We start from the raw sequence: 27,898 nt of genomic DNA on the forward strand, positions 1-27,898 counted from the left end.
AGGCGGAGGCAAAAAACTGAAAAGAGGTGGAAAAAATGCGAAAAAGGTGGGTTTGTTGTTCCTGCTGGTTCCCAAAGAGAAAAGGGAGATGTCTGAGAAGAAAAAAGGCTGCAGAAGTGAGCAGATGAAAGTGTAGGCTGTTGAGCTGCTGTGGGCAGTGGAGCAGAGCGGCAGCAGGAGTGACTGTGGGCGGGGAAAGAGGAAGTGTGGTCGACAGGAGAGGAATTTAAAGTCTCATTGTTCTGGAAGAGCAGAGGCAGAGAGTTAGAGAGCCGAGGAGCTGAGGAGTCGACCCGCTGACGGACTCTGGGACAGCATGGACATGAGCGCAGCCATGGAGAAGGTAGAAACATCTGCCCACACGTAGATATGCCTACAGATGTTGAGGTCAAGGGTCAGAGGGTCACTCAGTCTGGTGGGATGTGGCATCTCCTGTCTGAGAAAAACTCTCGTCTCGGAATAAGGAGGCTTTATTGAGCTGTTTTGTTCACATGTATGAACAAGTCGCCTCTTAAAAATGTCACTTTTTGAGTTGGAAAGATTCAACTCGAAAACCTGCAGAAGTATTTCACATTTCTTCTGTACTCTGTGTGTTCGTGTTCATTAATGTTTGATATTCTGAGCAACAATAAGAGTTAAAGTCTGATGTTAATATGTTGATTTAAGGTTTGATAACTACAGCTGCATCTGTATGGAGTGTCATTATTGTCATTGTCATTTTAAATGAGTTAGAAAAACCTACTTTTATACATATTTCAGTTAAATAATTAATATGTGAATTTATAATGAAACCTGGATTAGGTCACTCAAATAAAACTTTCGAAATATTTCTTTCAAAGGCCAACTTCCATTCATTTGAGGGGATTTTTCTTTTCTAAGTTATATATTCAGTCGTATACGTGTTAAATTTAGTGATCGTATCCACTCACTTTACAAAGAAATCCCTTAAAACCACTAAATATTTTTTAGCTTCCACATATTCGACCTACTATTCTCTGATTTTTCTCATTATTTTTCCAGCTCCGTTAATAATGAGCTATGATAAGTTCATCTCAACAGTCTGAAGTAGTTTTTAAGAAACGAAGAAGTCTGATTCCAGATATAGTTATTAAGTAAAGGATGATGGTGGTGCTTATGTAAAGGTCATTCATTAAAGGGCTGTATTGTTCAAGGGTTTGTTTTCCCTGTTTTGTTTCATTCTGTTTTCTTGGTATTTTTTTGAGTTATCAGTTTAAATTGGGTTCACCTGATTTCAATCTGTCCCAGCTGCAGTCACAGTATTTATGCTCTTTGGTTCGTCTCAGCCATTCTCAGATCCTCGCCTTTACTATTCTCTTGGTTATTCTTTGTAGTTTGTTTCATCGCCGCTGTTTTCACCGTCAGGTGATGGTGAAACTCGGCGTGAAATTCTTCTTCCAAATCAAAATTTTCTGTTTTTTTTTTTAGACGGACTTCAGGATGAAATTGGTTCCCCGTGCACAAAGGGATCGGGTGTTCACTCTTGATCATGAGTTCCGTCTCATCTGTATTGTGGGTCTTTATCAGCGTGTTTTTTGTGTTTGCGAGTGGAAAAAAAAAACATTTCTGGATTGTCTGACACTGACGGAGCATGTTTATAAAACTCATAAAGTTAATTAATCTTTTCTTGACCTGTGAAACTAAGTGGAAAAGTGATGATGTCACACTTAAAGGTTTTTGAATGGTTGTTGGAGAGTTATTTGCTTTTAAGATGTTACACTTTATAGGGCAAATCCTATTTCTCCCCTTTGACCTTCCACTTGGCTCTTCTTGGACAGATCCTTTCTTTTAGAGATAAAGCGGCAGTGGTCACTAAGTCCCTCAGCTGGTGGTTTGGGAGACTAGATGACCACTTTTCTTTGATCCCTTACCTCTGCATAACGGAGGGCCAGGGCCAAGAATTGGGATGGGATTACTGACTCCTCTCCCTTGGAGATATTTGGATTGGACAAATCAGACTTGGGCTGTGTTCGAAACCGCATTCTACATACTTCCATACTGCATACTGCATACTGATCGATCAGACAGTATGCAGAGCGTTTACCCACAATGCTTTTCCCTCCTGCCCGAGCCAAAATCAGCCGGCCTGAAGCTGATTTCACTTAAGCTCTAAACTCTGTAAACTTTAGCAACATTTGAAACATTTTCAGGCGAGAAAGTAGTCGTTTAGATCCCCAACGTGTTGAAAACCTGACAAAATACCGGCTATTTACAATTTTGTTCCCACGAATTCGGCGCTACTAAAGCTAGCTGCAGTGAGCAACGCACTCCCGGTTATTTTCACAAAATAAAATACCCGTTGCCTTTTATCATAGGGAAAGCCATTACGATACAATTGGTGCTTTTGTTTTGAAAACAGGAAGTGAACCTACACTCGTTGTAGCTAGCTTGAAACTGCCGTTTTGACAGGAAATGACGATCGGCGATGTCACGTTACGTTGCATCTTGGGTAGTTTGAGTACGAGTAGTAACCTCATGATGCATACCCAACATTTCGGAGAATCTAGTATGCATCCGGGAACTTCTCGCTTACTCAAACTCGCATACTAACTCAAAAAGTTAGTAGGAGAAGTATGCGGTTTCGAACACAGCCTTAGTCACAGGCACAGCTTTTTTTTTTTTTTTTAATTCAAAAGAAAATGTCTCTCGGTCATTGAGCATAATCCTCGACCACTCTAACCTGATCCTCCTGCCGGGTCTGTTCTGGCGGCGCTTTGCCTCCCACAGATCCGTCCGTCCGTACGTCCGTCCGTCCAGAGGTCACGTCAGTCTGAGGCTGATTACCTGACGGATCAGTGCCACCTGTTGAGGGCTTGATCCCTGTGTTCATGCCCCCGAGCTGGAAAAAGTGGCATCACCAGGATGGAAATAACTCGACACACACACATCAACACTCATGTAAAGGATGTCGGGGTTGTGAGGATGTTTCCCTCTGACCAAATTCTCAAAAGACCAAGCTGAACATAAATTAGCTTAATTGTAAAATCAAACTTTTATCAAATATCTCAATAATTAACGCTTCCTTGTGTGGAAGATGGCAGAGATGGGACCAAGTCACACATGTGCAAGTCCCAAGTAATTTTTTAATGGTCAAGTCAAGTCACCTTATTATTGCAATTTTACCTGCAGAATCTGATCTTAGTAAAGTGAAAAGACAAGATATAAGTAAGTGTCAGTAAACATCATTGGCCAATGTGTCCAACCTGTCCACCCCGTATCATATCAAGCTAACGTTAGCTAACTACCGACTAGGCTAACAGGATGATATTAGCTAATTTGACAAGCACTTACTGGTCTGAATGGATCTTCAAATGACGAACAAAGTTTGAAGTTCTGCTAGATGCTTAACACTCAAGTCATTCAAATCATCGTGTCTCAAGTCAAGTCAAGTGCCGAGTCTTTAACTTCCAAGTCCGAGTCGAGACTCAATCTTTTATTTTATGTCAAGTCTAGTCCCAAGTCATCAAAACAGCAACTCGAGTCGACTTGAGTCCAAGTCACAGTGACTTGAGTCCCCATCTCTGGAAGCTGGTGCTACAAAAACTGTTAGTTTGCTAACATTAGCATCACGTTAATGCAGCTCTCAAAAATCTAAATCAACTTGCAAGCTACAAAAATGTTAGAAATGCCACTATTTTCATATCTTCCAAACCTACTCTTAACTTTATTGAGACTGGGTGGACTATGTGCATGAACCCAGGTAGTTTTCCCACATCAACCTGCAAAAAAAAAGACTGAGTTTTAGCCCTACTTTAAGGACAAACGTGTCAGCTTTGTGCTAAGTTTAAAAAGTGAACTGAAAGCGTTTCACAGGCAGGTAACAACACAATCCAAGCAAAACACAGCAGGTAACTGAGGCTGGAGTGACTCAAATATGATTTTTTTCCCCCATCAATCTGATTTATTTCTCAGCTGTGTGGACACAGAAGTCCACTCGTCTTTTCTGTTTTCATGTCCTATTTGTGTAACTTCAGTATGTGGTCCCTCAACTGGATATATATCTGATTATTTCTGGCTGTGGAACACGAGTGAAGACATTCACATTGGATTCCATGTGGCTTTTTGCTTATATGCATGTTCTGAGGCCTGTCATAATAAAACCTGAACTGGTACATAAGGCAATAAAACGGCAAAAGCATTGAAGCTTTGTCTTTCTTCTGAGCTTTTTTCTATACAACTGGGCAGGTGTTTGCTGTCCTCTAGATCTAAACGTCATCCACAAATGTGCTGCGATGGCTTCGATTTCAGCATTGTTTCTCGATCTAATCTCCCAAATGTTCCCATAAATAAGATGTTTTCTTTTGTTGATACAAATGACGCTTGCAGAAAGGTATCCAGTGCACGTGCGGGAGTCACGTTTACATAAAAGTCAGACGCAAGACATCTGTAGCTATGGTTGTGAACCATCAAATCTGATCTGCGTTGAAGTGTAATATAAGTATTACAGTATAAATACTGGGCAAAATGGAAGCGGAAGAAAAAAAAAATCACAGAAGCCAAAATAACAGACAAGAAAGATGCAAAGAACAAAACCAGAGGCCATGACAAAAGGTATATTCAAATCAGGTCATTTAGGTCCATAAATGTAGCATCATGTGTGTTAAAGATGTTTAATTCTGTGGTTTAACACACTTCTAAACATCAAAAAGAGGAATGTAAAATCAGGTAGAATCCAATATTCTAATCTAATATTTCTTATAACCCAATGCAAAGTCACATAATTGTCTATTTTGTTCAATTAACAGTGCAAAACTATGAATTTACAATCACACGAGACACTGAACTTAACTGATCCTCGGCCATGTTTGAGGGCTTAAAATGCGAATCAGTCTCCAAAACTGTGTGTTGCCTCAGTTGTTTTTAGAATCTCTTTAAAGTTCAAATGCACCATTAGAAATAACCAGGATATCTCCATCATTCTGACAGAATGGTGATGGTAACACCACTGCTGAGCTATAAGGAATGCGGTGGCTGCCATGAGTCAAAGTTCTTGGCTTTGACTCAGACTCAGGATGGTAACCGGAGCGCGTCGAGCCTGCCCTGTGACCCCGAGCCTCTTATCTCACAGCGTTTCCTGCACTTTGCTGCTCGCATAGCTGACATATTCAAAATAACTTGGCCGAAGTTCAGCCGAGTCTGATCCACCTACAACATGCTCGCCTTATCTGACTCCTAAATATAGAGCTGCAGCATATTTTTGCTCAGAAAGAGAGTTTTCTCCTGTGCATTGTTGGGTAAAAGTTCTCATTCACAACGGCTTATAGTGCGGTACTGTTTGGTAGCTGGCAGGAGCCTCCAACAAAGAGCTGCCAACATTGATTTTAAAATGTAACGAAATACAAAAGTTATAAAGGCTGAAAGTGAAAATGTTTAATCTAATAATACTTTGTGATTTAGTTAGTGTTAAAACACAGAAAAAGAAAAAGGGAAATCGGCTAAAATAATCTAAAAGCTTGCATGACTAGCCCCAGGACCGCATACATTGTTGATTATAGCCTTACACACAACTCAACTCAGTACTATAGTAATGAAGACCTGTCGGTCGGTGTATTCCAGAGGGATAAAGTCTTGTTCTTCCTCAGCTGTTTCCATCCCGGCCATCATCACTGTGACCTTTTTAACACGAGCTGATCAGAGGTCGATTTGCTGTCACATGGACTTAAACACATGCTCTGGCTTCACACCTCTAAACACACTCCTCTCTCTGCTGTCATTGTAATGACACTTGTCTTTTCATCACTTCTGAACTGCCATGCTCTCTCAGATCTTAACAACAGTAATATGAGGAAAGTAAAGGACAAAGTTTGTTACTGAGTGTTGAAGATCTCAAAATTGGAGACAAACAATAGGCAAAACTTTGCCTTCCAGCAACAGTGATACTCACAAATTATTACTTCTTGTTTGGTTGATCTGAACAAACATTTTAAGGGACAAACTTAACGATAAGAGGTTTTACTGCAGTTAGGCAAACAGCAGAGATTCCAGGAAGTTGCTCGTCCAGGCCAACACTTGTAGAATTGACCTTTTTTATATAGATTAAAGAAATAAGATGTATCGTGCTGATTGATTACATTTCAAGCTTTGTCCATGCATGCAAACACTCCATCCATATAGGGGGAAAATACTAAGAAAACGACCTGTTCTTACTCTAACGGTGACATATTCTGTTGTTTTGTTCGCATCCCTGTCACTACGGCCCAACTTAACTTTTAGTCTCAGGTAAACATGGCGTGTTCTCCCATTGGTATCCGACATACTAAACCAGATGGCAATATTTTCCTAAACCTCACCAAGTATAACAAGTTTAGTTTTTAAACCAAACTTCCCAATTATGTTGACGAAACCTAATCAAATATTATGTGAAACTGAGTAAATGAAAACATAATTATGCTTCCAAAGGTTTTCCGTAACAAACATGAGGAATAAATGCAGCAGTGGGACCCAACAAAGCGCTGCCAACATTTAAAGTGATTACAGAAGATGTTCAAATGTAGCTGAATACATCAAATATTGTGAAATAAATGCAATAAAGGCTGAAAGTAATGATGAAACTGTTTAGTTGTCAAATTTTGATTAATTTACGATGACAAGCGGGTTTAACTGTTTAATCAAACAGTTTCATCATTACTAAACCTAACCAAGTATATTTAGTTTATAAAGCTTAACTCCAATTTTATGCCTGAACCAAATTACACATAGAACGAAACTAAATGAAGATAAATAAGTGAAAAAAGTTTTCCAGAGGTGGTCTTCAACTTGACTTCTCTTTGAGGTCTTGTTTTATGTTCATAAAATTACATTTACTGGGTTTACTGTGTGTAATATCGGGTTGTCATAACTGAAAATACTTCAGAGTGCTGAAGCACTTACTGGTCAGAATGGATCTTCAAATGACGAACAAAGTTCGAAGTTGTCGTCTGGCTGTCTGAGATGTTGATGCCGCATGTCTTGCACTGTGCTGTTCGTCTTTTGCCGTCAAAATGGTAATTATGAAAGCCGAAGACAACGACTCTCGGTCCCCCTCCCGCTGACATGTTGATGCTGATATGAGTTTTTTCTCTCCAATAAACACTTAAGGTATGTAGAGAGGGCATAACTGATTGACAGGGTAGGGATCCAATCATGACGCCATTCTCAGCCTCAAGTCAAGTTAAGTGCCGAGTCTTTAACTTCCAAGTCCGGGTCGAGTCTCAAGTCTTTTATTTTTTGTCAAGTCACAAGTCATCAAAACACCGACTCGAGTCCAAGTCACAGTGACTTGAGTCCCCATCTCTGCCTTTGAGATAGGACAAGTGAATGAACATGTTTCATAATAGGTCAAACTTTCTGGTTGCTGCTGCAGTAACAAAGTATATTCTTGACAATAATCTAGTTTCAGCTTTGCGTCATCTGTGTTTGGCATTTTCCTGCCTCAACATGATTTTACCCCACACATTGTCTTGTTTTCCCACTTTGGTTGAAAGCGTTTCATTGCAAAAAGTCCTCAGCCAGGTTTAGCATGTGTAATTTACTATTGTGTAAGAGCACGTGTCCTTCTGTCTGTGTAAATATTTTGTATATTGCACATATAAATACCCCCACCATCAGTTCCCTCAGGGAGTTATGGGCTTGTTAATACCTGGTGACAGATTGGCAGGTGGATAGCCTGTCGGACACACAGCAGCAGGTTGTTTTAGCTGTCGGGTATTCTGCCAGAGGCTTTAAAAGCAGTCAGTCGTTTAATTTATGTTAACCTTTCTAGAGCTGTGAGGATACTTTGTTCACATGATGCCAACAGCCAAGTCCCTACTGCGACCTCATAAATAACAAATAAATTCCTCACCTAAACCCTAAAACCAAGTTCGAACCCTGAAACAGTCCTGAAGGGAACGGTTTGACAAAACGAGCTCACTTCCAATGTCCAAAACTCAAAAAGATTCTTGAAAATTACACAGTTCATATGTGTACAAATACAGTTATCAACATGTGACCAGTAGCTACAGTACACGAATGTGATTTAAAGCTCCAAGAATGGCTTGTAAGAGGACCTCGGCTTAAGACCATTTCCTATCGGTTGATAAATGTAAAATTCCTTTTTACCGATTACTTTTGATTGAGATGAATACATGTAATACTAATCACAAAAAACAGCTTGAAGTATAGAGGAGGATCAGCCGTGTTTGTCAAGACAGTGACGATGATGTCACTGGGTGGACCGATGAGATCATCCATCCTGCTTGTGTAGTGTGTATGTGTGTGAACTCTCTTCTTATCCTTCCACACCCACTGAAAATGGTCAAAACAACTCTTCTTTCTTATCCAAAACCTCTGCAAACAAGCTTATCATCACTGCCACCTCATCATGTCGAGAAGTTGGTTTCTTCTCCACATTTACTCTTTTATACAAGTATCTAAAGGCTTTGTTGGGGTTTGTACAACAGTATAAAAGTTTCTGTTTTTGTTAAACAAATTGCTGCCATGCCCATCCAGTTTTCTTTATGTTATTGTGAAATTTTAGGTCCAGATATTAACTTTTCTGCATAGATTTTACCCACATATCACAGTAGTCATTGGTGGATGTTGGATGAAAACTAGACATAAAAGCGAGATCTGATTATTCATAATCAATTTTTTTCAGGGACAGTTCAGCGTTTTGAGTTAAGCTTTTAAATATTGGTCTTGCTTTACGAATACCAATATTTCAAGCTCAATGAGGAAATAGACTGATGTGTGTTTAGTCTTCAGGCCAATTAACCCTGAAAGTAATTGAATAGATGTGAGTCTTTGTAATTTATTTTCTAGAATTACAGATTTCAGGGGTAGTTGGTCATTGCTGAGAGAAGCAAGTCAAGCTAACAAGGTCTTTAGCTTGATTGCTAACAGTATTTTGAGAACTTGCTTAGTAAGCTAGTTGGCGAGCTATTTAGCTTAACTCAATAGCTAACAGCTCTCTAAGCTAAAGAGCTTAGAAACAATATCAAGTAAGTCAGTTGGTAAATTAATCTGCTAAACTGGTTTGCTGAGGAAAAACAGAAAAAAAGTTACAAAATCACTTAGACCGCTCTGTAACTTATGATGTTAACATCTTTCTAAGCTAAAGCGCTTGCTAGCAATCGGTAACTATCTATTTGTGAGCTCTTTAGCTTAGCCGAGTTGCTAATGGCTCTCCAAAGAGTTAACTTTCAGTTACTAAATCAGTGAGAAAGCTATTTGCCATAGACCAGTTGCTGACAGCTCTCCTAAATTAATGGTAAAGAATCACGTGAGTTAGCCAGAATGCTAACATCTATCTGGGGTAATGAATAGTAATGAGTCGGAGTCAGTTAGCAAATCTTTAACCTCGGTCCTGTTGCTAACATCCATTTGTGCTCAAGAGCCTGTTAACATCAGTTACTTTACAGTAGCCTAACAGTTTTTACACCAAAAGTAAAGTATTTGCTATTAATTAGTAAAAATAAGTGACTCTTGCACGATTTCAGCAGGTTAACTAGCTTATTTGAATTCAAACTTTACTCTTTCACACTGCAGACAAAAGTCAAAATATCAGTGACTTGTTTTTATGTCCAATGTGAAAGGACTCTGAAGTTAAAAGTGGTGAAAAAATTGTACAGTTACAGTACAGTTTATCAAATAAATACAAATGTGATCAACTCCTGTCTTGTAGCTATCAGTAAAGTATTCTTATTTTTAGGAACAGAATACTTATAAACAGATGACTTATCCTGAATGGAACAGAATAAGTCATGATAGCCTCTATTTTACCTTGTGATGTGTGAGCTACGCCTAATGCTGCATTCCTTTCATCTGTGAAGTAAGGAGGGATGACGTTCCACCAAAGTTGTTTATGTTCCAGTGCAAGCAGTTAGAACAACGAGTGGGGTTTGCTTACCAGCCATGTTCATCGTTTTGAGTCATCTTACGCAATATAACCAAGAAATGCAGAATATTTTGTGAATATAAACATTAACCCATTAACTTACATCAGGCTTTGGATGCACACTGGTCAAATCTACAATGTAAACAGTTCAAAATTGTGATGTATCGCAATGTTACCATGATTTTGACTTATAAAGTTAATACTTTTTACTTAAGTCTTTTTTTCCCTTCTCCTACGCTTTGGCTTGCACTGTTGTGTCTTGCGTCTCCTCTCAGATGTCGATGAAGCCGAGTGCAGCGGGTGCTGGAGGAGGTGCAGCGATGTGTCTTGTATGTAAGGAGAGCTGCTCTGGGTTTCAGCCACATTCTTGGAGGTACAGCTGCTCTTTTTTTCAATTCAATTTTTTCTTCTCTGCCCCAAAAAAAAAGAAACGAAACAAAAAGAAAAACAATGAAAAGAATGAAAAGTTCAGCAGTCTTACCACTCTTGCTTCTCTGCCCTTAAAGAAACACGTCGTTCCTCTGGTTGTGATTAAACCCTGGATGGTTATTAACTGACAGACCAGTTCCCACAAACTTGTAAATTACATAGTACAGATAAACAAGGCAGTTGTGAAAAGGACCCATGGAAAACGTTCTCATCTGTGGACAGGGTACCATACAAACAGGATTTTTATGTATCCTGTCCATGCTGCCTAAGCTGCAATTCCATTCAGTTGATTGTGATTATTAATATTTTCTAGGGCTGGGCGAGTTAACTCGTTATTATCGCGTTAACTCGTTAATTATTTAACGCCAATAAATATTTTATCGCGCATTAACGCTTTTTAAAAAGAAAAATTATTTTAACATTTTTATATATTTTATTGTTGTAAAAATCTGTTGCTGTCTGCTGCGGAACAGGAAAAGAAAGTAATCGGCGGATCCACCAAACATGGAGAAGGGTACGGAACTTTTACTCGGCCATTTTCATTTTAAAGTTCTTCCAGACGGCGCAGTCGACAGAACCAAAGTCATCTGTAAACACTGCTAAGCTGAATTGTCTTCTCACCGTAGTAGTTCCAGTCTAAAATATCACTTAAAGGCAAAACACACAACTGATAGCAGCAAGTCATTCAAGGAAACAGACAGTGGAGCGAGGCTTCTACATAAAAACTACAGAAAGATGCTGATGTTAAAAGTGTGTTTGCACAACAAATGTTATGGCACTTTCATTCATATGGCAGCACATTTAAAATAAAACTAAATGCTAAAGCTATACACTACTTTTGGATTAATTTTTGGATTTTGTGTACAAATGCGATTAATTGCGATTAATCAGGGAAATCATGCGATTAATTAGATTAAAAATTTTAATCGTTGCCCAGCCCTAATATTTTCTGAATTGAGCTATTTTCTGAAAAGTTTAATGAATTTAAAAGTTTTAAGGTTCAATTTGATGAAAAAAATAAAGTATATAACATTTACAGCTGTATCACATGGTTTTGCTGTAGTGGGTTTTCATTGTCATGGTTCAAACATGTAATCACTACGTAACTAAGCGATCCTTAACGATGTAAGTTGTTGCTGCCGTCAAATTCAAATTAGTTCATATTTTTTATGAAATGGTAAAATATCTCACCTTTAACAGTTGATATGTTTCATATGAACTGGATCTCTGTAAAAGAGATTGGCAAATCCTTGCATTCTGGTTTTATTTACATTTTTAAACAGGGTCCAAACTTTATTTTAGTTGGGGTTTTAATCCAAAACCCTGAGCTGTTCTGGAGCAGGTTATGTATTCGGAATCAGTTACCATGATGATCTAGCCAGTGTAAAAGAGAGCACCTTTTATTATACTGAAAATTCAGATTTTTAGGCTCGATATACCTCTTTAAGCCATTAATCTTGCTTTTAGTTCACCTCTCCTAAGGTGTATGATGGCAACATTTAACATATTTAAAAACAGAAACAAAAAACACCAAATTTCAGAAAATACACAGTAAAATGGTCAGAAGCAAAGACAAAGTTGGTCTTCATAGGACTGATCTCCATCTCAGTTGTTCTACAAAGATAATAAGAGATCTGATAGGTTATAACTGGGGGAAACGTTTTTAAAAGTATGCACAACTATCAGTGTTTTTACACAGCCGAATAAAGAAGTAATCCAATAAGTAAGAAAACAGCCCAGTCTTACAATTCAGCCTTTATTTATTTATTTGTTTGTTTTATTTTTCTATTTTATTTATTTATTTATTTATTAACGTGTGTGTGCATATGTCTGTTTGTGTGTATGTGCTGGGGTGGGGCAGGGTGGGGTGGGGATGGGGGCTGCTTTTAAACACGTATAGCACTTTGTGCTACATTTTAATGTATGAAAAGTGCTTTATAAATAAAGTTTGATCTGATTTGATTTAACTCTTAGTCTCCCGTCTGTCCAGCAAAGCATGTGTGGCGTGCGGCTGCAGCACGGTCGACCACGCTCCTGGAAATGACCATGAAGATGATCAGCAAATAGGACGCCTGCTCGCGGACTCGCCCAGTGCCCATTTGACAGCAAAGGTTAAAGGAGGCGGCGGCCTTCGCATGTACAAGAGAAACCGGATGATTGTGACGAATCCAGTGGTGTCGCGCAAAGATCCGACTTTCAACACCACAACGTACGACTGGGCCCCGGCCGGACTCAACCAGAAACTGGTGAGGATCAGTGACGTGCAGGAAGCTTCTGCTGTCCTGAGGGGCTTAAAGTAGGTTCAGTTAGGTTAATAACAGTCAAGGTGTGTTGTTTTTTTTTTTTATTATATTGACCTGAACTGTCAGTACTAATGATAAAAAGAACAAAAACGGGTTGTTGTCCATGTTAAGTCGAATTTAGTTAGAATTCAGTGCAGTTTTTTGCAGCTTTCTCTGGTTAGATCAGTCCAAAGTGTCTGGTTTCCATTAAAAACAGACTCGAGTATGTTTCAGACTCTACAACCTATAATTATACGATGACAGACATTACTGTGGCTGAGCTTGTAGAGACGGATCCAAAGCCAACAGACTGCTCTCCAAATGTGTGCGTCTCAAAATATCTGAAGCATCTTCTTTGTTTCAGCGGACACTTCTTTGTTTGCATGAGTTTGGAGATCGAGCGGCTCCAGACGATTAGTCATGATTTTACTTGTACGGTAATTCGACCACGCACAGATGTGTCATTGAAAACACCTGGACAGTGTGATCACTAAACTTGTTCCTCAGGTTTCAGTGGTTGGAAAAAAACTCCAGCAAAGAGTCAAAATGAAGAGAAAGTTATGAATAAACAGAGACGATGGCGTTCTGAAGATGTTAGCATTTTCAATTTTACCCCAAAATTTAAGCTTACTCTCACTCAACTCCACCTTAAACATCAATGGTACAAACAAAAATCATATTCATTATGTTTTTATGTTAATAAATGTCAGAATTGTGCAGTTTTTCTGACAGTTGGCACATTTTTCAAAGGACTGTATTTCAGTGGGAGATTAATTGGAGCTCCAAAAAAATGTAATATGTGGGAGATGTTGTGAGGTCTATTTCAAGGCAGTTATTATATTTTCCGAACACTTACCAAGAAGCTTTTTAAGTTTCTGTGTGTGACATTAAGGTTAGATCAATGGCAGAAATGCGACCCAGTATTCATTAATATGTTTTTTACTGGTTTAGAATGTCTGAAAAAGAAAATCATTGCATTTTTGTTACCTTAAAACTAGGGCTGGGCGAGTTGACTCGTTATTATCGCGGTAATTCGGTAATTATTTAACACAGATAAATATTTTATCGCACATTAACGCAGTTTTTTATTTATTTAAAAAAAACTTTTTATTTTTACTTTATTTTATTATTGTAAAAGTCTGTTGCTCACAGGCTTTTATTTTGTAAAAGTCTGTTGCTGTCTGCTGTGGAACCGGAAAAGAAAGTAATCGGCGGATCCACCAAACATGGAGAAGGGTACGAAACTTTTACTCGGCCATTTTCATTTTAAAGTTCTTCCAGACGGCGGAGTCGACAGAACCAAAGTCATCTGTAAACACAGCCAAGTTGAATTGTCTTCTCAGCGTAGTAGTTCCAGTCTAAAATATCACTTAAAGGCAAAACACACAACTGATAGCAGCAAGTCATTCAAGGAAACAGACAGTGGAGCGAGGCTTCTACATAAAAACTACAGAAAGATGCTGATGTTAAAAGTGTGTTTGCACAACAAATGTTATGGCACTTTCATTCATATGGCAGCACATTTAAAATAAAACTAAATGCTAAAAGCTATACACTACTTTTTAATTCATTTTTGGATTTTGCGTAAAAATGCGATTAATCGCGATTAATCAGGGAAATCATGTGATTAATTAGATTAACAATTTTAATCGTTGCCCAGCCCTACTTAAAACAACTCATTTACATCCAGATATGCCACTGTTGCCCTTTCTCGGAACTCTAGCCACGTTACTACGGTGTCCCAGAAGGGACAAACCAAAAACTGGCTCCAGAGAAGATCTCTTACATTTTTTCACCCTTTCAGAAGAGGAGGGTGAAATGAAACTTTGTTCCACTAGTTGTCGCTACATCCGACAAACTGGATCTTTAAATACCGAAACCTAACCAAGTGGTTTTTAATGTCTAACCTTTTATTGATTAGTGCAGCAAGAAAATGTAAATAATTCATTTTAAGGACAGGAATGTGCCTGCGCATCATTATGAGTGACAGCTAATACAAATATGTTCTAAGCTGTGTAATTCTAACCAGAACTAAAATGCCCCAATCCCTTCAGGCCATGCAGTACATGGAGCTCCTCCCAGAAAGTCAACGCTCCGTCTCAGGGACCGATGGAGCGCTGGAGCGTCGCAGGCAGCTCCTGAGCCAGCTCCCCGCCTACGATCAGGACCCCATGAAGTGTCAGAGCCTGGGCAGTGAGGAGGAGGTAAATTACTCAATCAATAAGACAAACCGCTTCATATCTGCTTACCAGATTTACTTAAAGGTGGGGTAGGGGTTCTTTTTCTGGAGCATTTTTTTACATATTGCTTGAAATACTCTTCACACCCCCCATTGCAACCAATTAATTAAAAGTTTTGACACAAAAATGAAAAGTTTTAGTGGCCTCTAGAACGAACAATCCAGGAAAAACACTATCCAATCATACTGAACGGACCGTTAACGATGATTGGATTCTGATGCGTCTATCAATCTGCTCCTCCCTCCCCCTCCTTCCCCCTTCTTCGTGAACGAATTACTTGTGCCCAGAAGCTTGGCAGGAAGCTAAACTAGAGCCAGCTTGGCTAGCACCTAGCATTATTAAACGGTTCATTAAGATGTTGAAAGGTATTTTCTTACCTGTGAATCCGCCATGAGAAAAAGTTAGCCAAACCAATCGATGCTTGCTGTCAGAACAGCGCTCGTGCACCTTGGTGCTCGTGAACAAGCATTGCGCGTTCATGTACTCTAGAGGCGTGGCTTCGGGGGGAAGTCTGAAGAAAAGGTTGGGACTTTTGACCTGTGTATTTTCAAAATGCAGCTTCCCTGGACTCAAAATCCAGGATCTCCTACCCTACCTTTAACCCATTAACCCAATACAAAAAGTACCTCCATCCATGTGAAGCCGAGTCTTGGCTGGTTAATGATGGAAAGACTGATGCTGGCTCCGACCTCTCCTCCGTCTCTCTGCAGATTTCCTCCATGCTGCTGTTTGTGAAGCAGTACAAACAGGAGGCGCTGGGAGTGGGTGAGGTGGCCTTACCTGGTGAGGCCGAAGCTCTGAGGGAAGCAGCCGCTCAGAGGACAGCGAAGGAGGCCAAGGACCGCGGTGATAAAAAGGACGCTGTGCAGCAGCAGAGCCCCACATCGGCCACCAGCAGCGTCGACTCCGCTGCCACCAACGGAACAGACGCCAAGACCGAACATGTAAGCAGATCAAATCCCTGAAGATGAAGTCAAAAATCCTGCTCCTCCTCATGGTGTCGCTGAAAATCCACACGTTCTTACCTCTAAAAGTTTTCTACAACACATCTGCCCCAAATATACATTAAAGTATTAAAGTGAAATTATCAATATTTTTCAGCTACTTATCTGCTCTGTTGATAACTCTTCCTTCATTCTATCTTAATAAAAAAATTAGACGCCAAAAGATGGATTTTTTGTAGGGCTGGGCGAGTTAACTCGTTATTATCGCGTTAACTTGTTAATTATTTAACGCCGATAAATATTTTATCGCGCATTAACGCAGGTTTTATTGTTGTAAAAGTCTGTTGCATTCTGCTGCGGATCCACCAAACATGGAGAAGGGTACGGAACTTTTACTCGGCCATTTTCATTTTAAAGTTGGACATCACCGCTACAGGTGCTCCTCGGTCTCTGTGTGAAGCTCACGGAGGTGACCGGCGCTACTTCCTGTCTTACTTGTTTCAACATAAAAGCACGTATTTCAAAATAAATTAAATAAAAACCTCCTGCATTTACAGCCAAGTTGAATTGTCTTCTCAGCGTAGTAGTTCCAGTCTAAAATATCACTTAAAGGCAAACACACAACTGATAGCAGCAAGTCATTCAAGGAAACAGACAGTGGAGCGAGGCTTCTACATAAAAACTACAGAAAGATGCTGATGTTAAAAGTGTGTTTACACAACAAATGTTATGGCACTTTCATTCATATGGCAGCACATTTAAAATGAAACTAAATGCTAATGCTTTTGGATTCATTTTTGGATTTTGCGTACAAATGCGATTAATCAGGGAAATCATGTGATTAATTAGATTAAAAATAGAAAAATAGATTTGAGCTGTATGTGTAAGATGCTACTGAGAAGGCTGGTGGTTCAGGAATACTAGTCTGGATCTGGGAACTACTAAAAGAAAACGTATCTCAGAGATAAAGTTGGACTCGTTCATTCAGAATCTAAAGAGCTCTCAAAGAGGTTCAGGAAGAAAAAAAAAAAAAAAAAGATTATTGATGTTCATGAGTCTGGCAAGGGATTTAAAAAGATCTCCAGTATTTAAAATAAATCATTCCACTGTATGTAAACTCATTGACAAGTGGTATACATTTCCAAGAGACTCGCTTTTTTGCCCAGAAATGGCGGCCCCACGAAATCTGCCTTTCATCTGCACAGAACTCTCCAAAAACCCTAAAATGTCACAACAAGATCTGCAGCTGTTGGTGTCGGAGCACTACGCCTTTAATCTGACCGACATGGCATAAGTTTGCTCTAAACTTGCCATGTGTTAGTCGGAATGCTTCAAAGATCCGTTTCTGGCTGCTTTCACAGTTAAACCACATGTTTTATGTAACCGAAAACACACAACGAGTTAGTTTACACACGACCTTTTTACTTTGCTGTTCTGTCCTCCAGCAGTGCACCGGCTGCCACGGCGAGGTCGCCAAGGAGAGCCCTGCTGTTTACGCCGAGCGTGCGGGTTACCATGGCGCCCTGTGGCATCCCACATGTTTCGTGTGCTCGGAGTGCGGGAAGGGCTTAGTGGACCTGGTCTACTTCTGGTCCAATCAGAAGCTGTTCTGCGGACGCCACTTCTGTCAGTCGGTGTGGCCGCGCTGTTCAGGCTGCGACGAGGTGAGTCCGCCGTCCTGAAAAAAAGTTCTGGAACAAGAACGACTGAAACCGCACGATGTAAAACAACGCAATGACATGAAACCATCACATACTGCAGTAATCCATCACATTACATACTCTGAGGTGTTCAATGTGGCTTGACTGACACCAGTTAAAGACTCCTCCTGGCTTTAAAGGGATAGTTCGCCTCTTTTGACATGAAGCTGTATGACATCCCATATCAGCAACATCATTTATGAACATTTTCTTACCCCCTGCTGCGTCCTGTGAGCCGAGTTCCAGCCTCGTTTTGGTGTTGATGAAGGTAGTCCGGCTAGTTGGCTGGGGTTTAAAAAATAAAAAGTTTAATATGTGTTCAAAAGAGTAATACATTTGCGTCACAAAATCGTTCTCCAGGAAAAAGTCAGACCTCACAATCTCTTGGCCCTATTTTCTCTCCCTTCGTATCACTGCATGCTGTGTAGACCAAGCAGCAAACACCGTAACAGGTGCGGCAGGCGGCAGGCGGCAGGCGGCAGGCGGCAGCACACCCTTGGCAGGCTTCCTTGACTCCGGAGGCTTTGACAGTATGGTAGCATGTGACCCTCCAGGAATGAGTCATTGGCCGTGGTGCTGTGAGTTTTTTAAATTCAGGATAGTGACTACAGTCAGTGGGGTTACATGGCACTGAAAGGATCAGATAATTTGCTAAATTGCAATCAGACTGAGTTATTAAGTGCATGTAGACACCTTAATCGGACTAAGAATTGAATCGGATCGGATTAAGACCCCGAGATAACTCACTCTAAACCTGCTTGTAGACGCTGAAGCACGTGGTGAATCAGACTTTGCGTTCTGCACATGCTCCAGATGTTTTCCCGGGGTCGTGACCCGGAAGTCAAAGGAGACGATATTCCTGTTGTTGTCGCCGTCAGAAAGAAACAAACAACGTGATGGAGAATGCTCCGTTGGGCATCGAGTTTGTGCAACAAGCAGCTCATCACAGACCAAATGTAGAGGGACGTAGCTTCATCTGGCTCTGCGTTCTCCATCTTTCTCCAATGCCTGAGTTTGTTGTTGTTGTTGGTGGTGAAGAGGTCAACAGGAAGTGGCTCTATTAGCAACAGCTGGAATGGGTACAGCGCCACCTATCATACCGGGGTATGACACGCTTTGTGCCTATGATCTGATTCATTCACCGCCATATATCCAAGGAGAATTACCCTTACTCAACTCACTCTTATTGTAATTTAGCCAATAATCCGATCCTTTCAGTGCCATGTGACTCCACTGAATAAGGTTGGATCTGATCCACATGATCGTGATTCATGGCTGGAGCAGGAAGGGAAAAGGATCCAAATGCAGAAACGGAGACACTGCCGAGGTAGAAAAAGCAAGGAAACCAAAAAACGGGGATTAACAGGAAAACAAAACTCTAAAGAAAGGAAAACGACAGACTGACAGAAGTGAGGGCGGATAAAGAAAACAATGACGAGCATCTGGTCGATGGACAAAGGAAACCAAGGAGTATTTTATACTGAGGAGCAAACCGCTAACGAGAGGCAGGTGGTGGTGATTAGCAAAATGAAGCCAGATTTAAAACAAGAGCAGGAAGTAACAAAACCAGAACCTAAGATGGAAATCAGAGCAATAAAGTTCTGAACCAAAAAAGAACCCAGACCATGACAGGATCTGTCTGCTGTGTGTAACCACAGGCCAGCTAACATCGTACTCACCACTCACCCCAAACCTTTCTTCTCCCTCCACAGCTCATCTTCTGCAAATCTTTCCTCACGGCAGACGACGGGCGGACGTGGCATCCTCAGCACCACTGCTGCTGGAAATGTGGACAAAGCCTGGATACGCCCTGTCAGCACTAACCCAGCGGCGGCACATTAGCTGAAAATCAGAACTACCAGAAAGAGTGAAGCAGCTCTGAATAAAAGGACCAGATGATACACAGTTTATCACATCAGTGAATAAGAATAACAAGATAAAACAGAATAAGGAGTGCTTTGTTTAGCCGACATGGAAGTATTTGAAATATTACAAGCGAGAAAGACAAAATGTTCCGCTGATTTATTATTAGTGTTTAAAATACTAAGCGGGACATGAATCTGAACCACTTACAGACTCATCCAGTTAAGTTCACTGGTGTTTAACTTCTGAGGGAAATGTGTAGATGACAGAAATGTGTTTAAAGTGCTTAAACGTTTTGTTGCTCCATCAGCTCTTGAGGCAGTGACGGTGATGGGAACCAGCTGTTCTGGTTTCAGCCTGCAGCTTTGTACGGAAGCCCAGACGTGACATTTTAGCAACCCTAATCAGATCAATCAAATAATTTGGGAAAAAGAAACACAACGAGGGATGTTAATGTACGTAAAGATAAATCCATGAATTTACTTGGAGGATTTTTAGCAGTTAAATTGTAGAAAAAGTCGTAAAATTATGATTGTGTCATAAAAAGTGGACAAACTCTTATCTGGTAAAGTTAAGAATTACTTTTAAAGCTCCATAATCAGATATTTAATATTCTGGATTTATTTTTGTCCTGCCAGAGTTTCTCTGTTTTGGGGAAAATCAAATGTTTGCTTGAATTAAATCATAATTATGTGATGATTTACACATTAAAAAGGCTTTAAAAATAAGAAATATGAATCCTCATAGACGGACAACGATCTTAAGAAAGAAGACAAATCTCTTAATTTGAAACCTTTAAATGTTATTTACTAAATCTGTACCTATGCAATAAGAATAAAAATAATTTTCTATATTTGAAATAAATTATCTTTTTTCTCTGCCTTTTTTTTTTAAAATGTATTTTTTTTTAAATATGTTTCTGGTAGTTTATTCTGCTGTTATAGACGGTAAATTCTCTAAATTGCCATAAATTACTTTAGAAGATGGTCAGTTGCTGATAAAGAAAAGCAATAATTCATCTGGGATCTTTTTTAATGTCAAATCTTCAATTTAACCTACAATTTACGAACAGAAAATGTGTTGAGTTTGGATCTTTTCAGGTTGTTTCAGGTAGAAATAGATTTATGTGGTGATTAATCCTTTTACACCTGGAGATAAATGGAGATGAATCACTGATTAAAATGATTAAAAGGTTTCAGTCATTTGTATTGAACCCTCACCGCTGCCTGTTGTTATATTGAAGGTAAAACTGTTTAGTTCGTTAGTCTCCCTTCTGTTAAGTTTAATTTGTTCAATAAACAGTGAAACTGCTCCTTTAAGGTGGTTATATATTCAGATGATAAAATAAGTATTTTGCAAACACTTAAAAATGTAAAAAAACTAAACAAAAAAACAGCCAGAAATGTGTGTTGAACGAGTGTTTTAGCGACACAGAAATTTATCATCATGAACGGTTTGTTGAACATCAGCTGATGTTTGTTTGTTTGTGTTTTGAACTTGTTGCTGTAAACAAAAACAGAAGAACAGCAATGTGGTTTGATTTGATGTGGCATTTACAGTGAAAATGCTTTTAAAATGGTGTTCTTTGAGATGAATAGATTCTATTTTAGATATGCAGAAGTATGGTGTTTAAAAAGCCCAGAGCGGACGTGGTACATATAAACTTTTTTCTGATTGTTTTCTCGAGATAACGAGTTAATTTACCGATGGTTTTCGAGGCCACTTTTTCTCCCCAGTCCGCCCCTGTTTATATGTGTTTATATGTATTTCTGGCAAAGGTGTACGCATTGTTAACCCCCTTTCATTAAACTGAATAAAGTAGCCTATGAATCAAGCATGGAATGTGGAGCGTTTGTGAAAAAGCACAAAGCAAATCCCGCTGGTGTGACGAGCATCTGAAGAAAGGAATCAGGTTTAACACACACCAATCATGCCGATATCGTTTTCTCGAGAAAACGATAACGGCACCTCTCGTGCATCATTCGGTAACCATGGAGACGGCCTGGTCCCCTCAGCCGGTCACCAGTCCAGAGTCCAGACTAAACATGGAGAAGCAGCATTTAGCTGTTACGCTGCAAACAAGTGGAACAAACTGCCAGTGGAGATTAAACTTTCACCAGATGGAGACATTTTTAAATCCAGGTTAAAAACATTTCTTTTCTCATGCGTCTATGCATGAAATCTGCACGATATCTTTGAACTTATCTGGACTGTTGCTTGTTTTTAAATTCATTTAAATGGTTTTATTTGTTTCTCTTTATATTCTTTTATGTATTTTAATGCTTCTTCCACTCCCTGCTGCAATGCTTTTATTTTATATAAAGCACTTTGAATTGTTTGTACATGAAATGTGCTATACAAATAAATTTGATTTGATTTGATTTGACTGATGAAGTCGACTACATCAGCAGGATCACTGAGGTGTAAACGCCTGTTGAGCTGCAGTCGAGCCGGCCGTCTCCTTAAATGACGCGGGCTGATATGAAAGTTATCTCTACAAGACAAACAAATTGCAGTTTCAGCTGTTAGACCTCAACAGAAGTAAAAATCTGATGCGTTGATCTATGTCGGGTTCTCCAAAATCTTTTTCAGCTTGAGTCCGTTCTTGGAAAGGCTTTAAGAACACTGAGAAACTGATCATGAGCGTTCAAGAAAAGAGAGTCATCTCGTGATCTCGAGAGAACCATCAGATGAAAGTTTATACGTACCACGTCCGCTCTGGGCTTCCGTAAAAAAGAACAGTAAATGATGAAGAATTCCCAGTTGGATGGAAACCAAAAGGAATAAATCGGTGTGCTTTGTGGAGTGAAAACTGTTTATTTCAACTGCAAATGGTTGATTTTTCTTTTCCTTTTTCCCTCTGAAAACAGACCAAACGGTAGCTTTGAGGTTTTATTCATCGTCGTGAATAAAACATGAATGAATGAAACGGCTCTTTCCATCATCTTATGATTACACGCCAGGGTTCTGGGGTTGGACCTGTGTTTGAATCTGTTGTGAGGATCAAATATACAGTCTGGTTCCAAGTTAATGTGAGTTCATGTGGACCGTTTGACACTGTCCATTGTGGGTTTTTACAAATGTGCAGAAGTACTGAGTCTCTCCTCATTTGTTTCTGTTTCCTTCCAAGCAGCCAGATTTCAGCAATAGTTCTCCAGGCTTTCTGAAGGTCTTTCAAAGTTTTTCTTTAGATATTCGACATTGAATCAAACATAAAAAGGCACCTGAACCAGTGACAACTTACATTTGTTCCCATTTCTTTAGTTGCATCTATGAAAAACAGCTTCATAGTTTCAACTTTGTTGTACATTTACGTTAAAACTGCTTTCAGTTACCAAAAGAGTCAAATTATTATATGAAATTCAGTCCTAAAAATCCCAATCCCAAAAAAATAAACGCTATCAGCGTCTAAAAGTAGAAAAGTAGGAAAAAAACAGACAATAATAAGAATTATATTTTATTCAACATCAAGAAAAAGTAAATAAGATTCAATTTAAAGCTTAAAAAAGGAATATAAGATATAACCTAATGACTAATTATGGAACAATTAATATAAATTAAATGATTAAACTGTTTTATGCCACCAGAAATGAATAATCTAGAAGTTCTTTGTGGGTTTTAGACTGGACTTAAGATTTGTTCCCATTTCCTTAGCTGCATGTGTGAGAAACAGCAAAGATAACACAGTCTGACAGACAGAAAACAGGATTTCTGCAGCAACAAGGTGATTCCCAAAGAGCTATTAGCTGAAAACTTGGCATATCTCAGCATGGTGTGCAGTGTGTCCTTAAAACATTTGAGGAAACTGGAAAAGTGGAGGACAAAAGAAGAAGTGTCAGGCCTAAAGAACTATCTACAGCAGATGAACAGGATCTGAAAGTGATGTCCTTAAGAAAGAGGAAAAAATCCAGCAAAGACCTGACACAGGAGCTGAGAGATGCATCTGGACCTTCAGCTGATCCATCTGCTGTTGGCCCAGGCCTCATCAGAAATGGGCTCCATGGAAGGGTGGCTGTCAGGAAGCCGTTCTTAAGGAAGGGAAACAGGGAGAAAAGGCTGAGCTGGGCCAAAGGACACAAGAAGTGGGCTGAAAATCAGTGGCAGCAGGTCTGATGGAGGGATGAATCCTCCCCAGAGCCCGGAGCTCAACATTACTGAAGCAGTGTGGGATCATGTTGGCAGAGAACGGAACAAAAGGCAGCCCACATCCAAAGAAGAGCTTTGGGATGTCCTTCAAGAAGCCTGGAGAACTATTCAATTCAATTCAGTTTTATTTATATAGCGCCAAATACAACAAATGTCATCTCAAGGCACTTAGATAGTAAGACCAATTCAAGCCAATTGGAATTCAATTAATTGTAATCATAATTATTCATAAAATAATCCAATTCGTTCATATAGAGCCAATTCAAAAACAATTTCCTAGCTAAGGAAACCAACAGATTGCAGTGAAAACTTTTTCTTTTTCGGTCCAATCTCCCGGCCTGAGCGTGCCTGAGGCGACTGTGGAGAGAAACGACTCCCTTTTAACAGGAAGAAACCTCTGGCAGAACCAGAACCAGGAAGTCTGGTCTATTCTTTAAGGAGTCTGTTCCTGAAGACTCCTTAAAGAAAGGACAGAAAGCTCGTCTGAGAGGGTTCAGGCTGTGTTGGAGGATAAAGGAGCTCAGAGCAGATATTCACTTCTCCAAGTCCACAAAACACATGTAGACCAGTTGGGCGAACTCCCATGCTCCCTCCAGGATCCTGCGGAGGGTATAGAGCTGGTCCACTGTTCCACGGCCAGGACGAAAACCACACTGCACCTCCTGAATCCGAGATGCGACTATCGATTATTATTCTGATTAATACCACGGTTAGAAAAACATCTTCATTTACAAGTTTATGATTAAAATCTAATAACAACACGAACGATAATCTAGAAAAAGAACGAATGAATTACAGCTGACAGACTGTGACATTTTCACCTGCTGAAGTAGACTGCAGGAGAAAAGCTGAAAGCCCCAGAAAGCAGCTAATGTTGAGTTAACTGTACGTAAAGATAAATCCAGGAATTTACTCTGAGGATTTTTAGCAGTTAAATTGTAGAAAAAGTCGTAAAACTACGATTGTGTCATAAAAAGTGAACAAACTCTTATCTGGTAAAGTTGAGAATTACCTTTAAAGCTCCATAATCAGATATTTAATATTCTGGATTTATTTTTGTCCTGCAAGAGTTTCTCGGTTTTGGGGAAAATCAAATGTTTGCTTGAGTCAAATCATAATTATGTGATGATTTATACATTAAAAAAGGCTTTCAAAATGAGAAATATGAATCCTCATAGACGGACAACGATCTTAAAAAAGACAAATCTCTTAATTTGAAACCTTTAAATGTTATTTACTAAATCTGTACCTATGCAATAAGAAAAAAAAAACAATCAAACTTAAAGATAAAAAAACTTACGGGGACTTGAGTTGAGTCTGTGAATAAAGGAGCTCAGAGGAGATATTCACTTTAAAGCTGCTCAGAACTGTAAAAGCTCTCTTTTTTGCTTTATATTCTGTTTTTACATCAACGTTTGAATACGTTTCTGCACATTTCTGCAACTGTTTCCTGGTTACTTCCAGGGGAAAGTTAAACAGCACTGAAGACCATGTTGAGAGCTTATTTCTCCCTTCAAGATGCTCTAAAACAAGTACTTAAATGTATAATACACCTAAAAGAGCCAAATCCTGTGATCTTTAATCAACTGTGACAGCTCCAGGCTGTAAATGGGTGAATAAAGCAGATGATCACATCTGAAATAAATCCATCCTGCTGGAGCAGAATCCACATTTTTAAGAACGGGGCTCCGGCTCCAGGAGAAAAACTGGGATCAGGTAGGATTGCATCCCTCCGCCGCTGTGAGAGAGAGAGCGAGCTGACCTACACACCGCAGGAATGTGAGGTATTCCTGCGGTTTCTGGGCCGACGTTCCCGGGCACTCACGTCAGCGAGCTGATCGTCTGACAGCCGCTTCCTGAGCCATGAAAGAAATAACAGATCCGGATATTTTTAGCTCCGACTGAGGCAACTTTATTTGATCAGCAGGGTTTTATGGCCTTTAATAGAGCGCTGTGTAATCAGGTGTGTGTGTGTGGGGGGGGGGGGGCTTATTACTCATCACTTCCTCTGGTTCTGCACCAGGGCATTGGCGATTCTAGAGTCTGTGGGGGCCCCAAGCAAAAAAATCCTAGGGGGCCCTGTTGACCAGTGTTCGTCACCAAAACATCTGACACCAATGAAAAATGTATGAAATAAAACCTCTTTTTATTCCAAACATGTTCCAAACATGAAAAACATTGTTATTTTTAAAATATGCCCCCCCCCCAAGAACAAGTCCTGCCCCCCTGAGAAACGCCCTGTCCATCCAAAGAAAACTGGCCAGAAAAAAGGCCACAATTTATTATCTCTGTGTCTTATAATGATAGAATAAATGCAGGTGGTGATTTTAAAAAAGCATGTATCTGCAAAGTTTATAGCTTTATTTATTTTTTTGTTATCATGTCCCCCCCCCGTAACCTTAACCCCTTGCTGCTGGAAAAAAAAGTCGATTTTCACAGTTTCGGATGTTTTTGTTGAATATAATGATCTGAAATGTAGACTTAATGAAGGTAGTAAAAAGCTGGAGTTGGCTGGATGTCTTGCCCCAAGTATCTACTTGAATTTAAACCCTCAATAGAGAATGTGGAGCATGTTAAACAAAAGCTATTGCATCCTAAAGTCCTGGTCTAAAAACCTCTCCAAAATAGGACATATTTGCAACATGGCGAAGGGGTTAAGGGGCAGAACAATCGTCAAAACTGCTTGGTTCGTTTGAATAGGGGGCGTGTCTGTCAGTCCTCCTCCATTCAAATAGCAAGCACAACTTTACTTTACTTTACTTTACTTTACTTTACTTTACTTTACTTTACTTTACTTTAAGCCCATACAGTGAATGTGTCGACAGCTTGAGCTTTCGTCAACCAAATTTAAATACCTGACAACTTCGATTCATGTTCCTATTTCGTTCTTCTCTGTCATCTTTTCACAAAGTAGTGGTAGTAGTTTTTGTTGAGTTGAGCTTGTTTGTTTCATATACTTGTTGATTTGTGTAGATCACATTGATAAGTCAGCTAGTTACAGCAGTCTGCCTGTGCTAACCTGCTGTTAAGACCAGGAGACTGTGCTAGCTAGTTGAATTGCCAGCCTAGGCACGCAGCCAGCAGTGCATGTGTGGGCAGCTTGAGCTTTCTCATCCAAATTTAAATACCTGACAATTTAAAGGGACATTATGTAATTTCTTCCCCCATCTAGTGGTGCGATTTTATTTTGCAAAGTCGAATGAATTTGCTCTCTAGCGCCTCGGGTTTTCAAATGTGCGTTGCAACTTTTTGAACTACGGCAGGCGGTATGTGTCAAGATTCAAGAAGCTATAGCTTCAGACTCAAGGTCCATACAAACAAAAAGACATCAAGACACACAGTACAAAGGATTACATAACACACATACAATAACACTATAAATGCAGATGACAGAAAACATGTCAGATAACATAAGTTGACATAGTCTTTGGTGTGCAAATCATATTCCGGGAGTTACCGGAAGTGACGTCGACGCAGCGTTAGCGTTAGCAGCAGTGTGTAGTTGCTATCTGGAAAGTGTTCTTTTAAATAAACTCCCGGTAAACTTACAAACTTTCTAATGCCTCGTTTTGTGAGTTAAGAGCCTATGTGTAGTACGGCAGAAGTTTGGTAACAATCAATGCATTATTAGTGGGATCATTTACGAGATAAAATCTATTTACCATTAGCGCCAGTAATAAGCCATTCGGCGGACGTGACGTCAAAATGACGTCATTTCCGCTTGCAGGCCTGGCGTTGGGGAAAACGCGATTCGAAGTGCTTTATGTCCCTCTCGGCACTTCGTCGTTTTTCATAGACAGGAAGGACATGGACATGCCAATGAGGACTAATTTATGAATGAATATGTTGATTTGAGCTAATAAATGACTTAATTTATTACATAGTGTCCCTTTAAAAGTATTCCAGATGGATGTGACTGTCTTGAAATTGCCTAGATAGAGTGGTAGTTGGGTTTCATCCTCTCTTACCTTAACCATGCCTCTGAGTGCTGAACACTTTGTTCTTCTGCTGGACAATGGATGTAGATTTTAGTTCTGGTATACAACAGGACTGGAGGGTAATAGTATTCTGGTACTCTCAGCTTTATTTCTTCTCTTCAGCAGTTACTTGGTGAACACATTTCTTGTGACCCTGATGGCGTTGTAATGGTGCGTTTGCATGCATCATACAAGTTCTACATTTCTTTACAAAAAAATAAATAAATAAAAAAAAAATCATAAAAAAATTCCACTGTTAACAAAATTGACGGTCATGATTTATGCTAGTGTGACCATATTTTCATTACCGAATTGAATTATTGCTATTATTATTATTATTATTATTATCATGATGATTATCATCATCATCATTATTATTATTATTATCATTATTATTATGTTTGAAGTTGTAGTAGTGGTTTTCCACCGATTTTTTTCAGTTA

The 27,898-nt window shown here is 39.5% G+C and overlaps 1 protein-coding gene across 1 annotated transcript; it reads left to right on the forward strand.

Annotated features, from left to right (window-relative positions):
* The first annotated feature begins 226 nt into the window (after window positions 1–226).
* On the forward strand, window positions 227–20,206 carry lmcd1 (LIM and cysteine-rich domains 1). The gene is made up of 7 exons (XM_075460208.1): window positions 227–343; window positions 10,150–10,247; window positions 12,294–12,549; window positions 14,640–14,789; window positions 15,536–15,769; window positions 17,215–17,433; window positions 19,182–20,206. Exons 1-7 carry the CDS (start codon window positions 317–319, stop codon window positions 19,290–19,292), a joined length of 1,095 nt encoding a protein of 364 aa, XP_075316323.1. The 5' UTR covers window positions 227–316; the 3' UTR covers window positions 19,293–20,206.
* Window positions 20,207–27,898: the final 7,692 nt, after the last annotated feature.

Source organism: Odontesthes bonariensis, chromosome 3 (assembly GCF_027942865.1).
Source record: "Odontesthes bonariensis isolate fOdoBon6 chromosome 3, fOdoBon6.hap1, whole genome shotgun sequence".
Lineage (NCBI taxonomy): Eukaryota > Metazoa > Chordata > Actinopteri > Atheriniformes > Atherinopsidae > Odontesthes > Odontesthes bonariensis.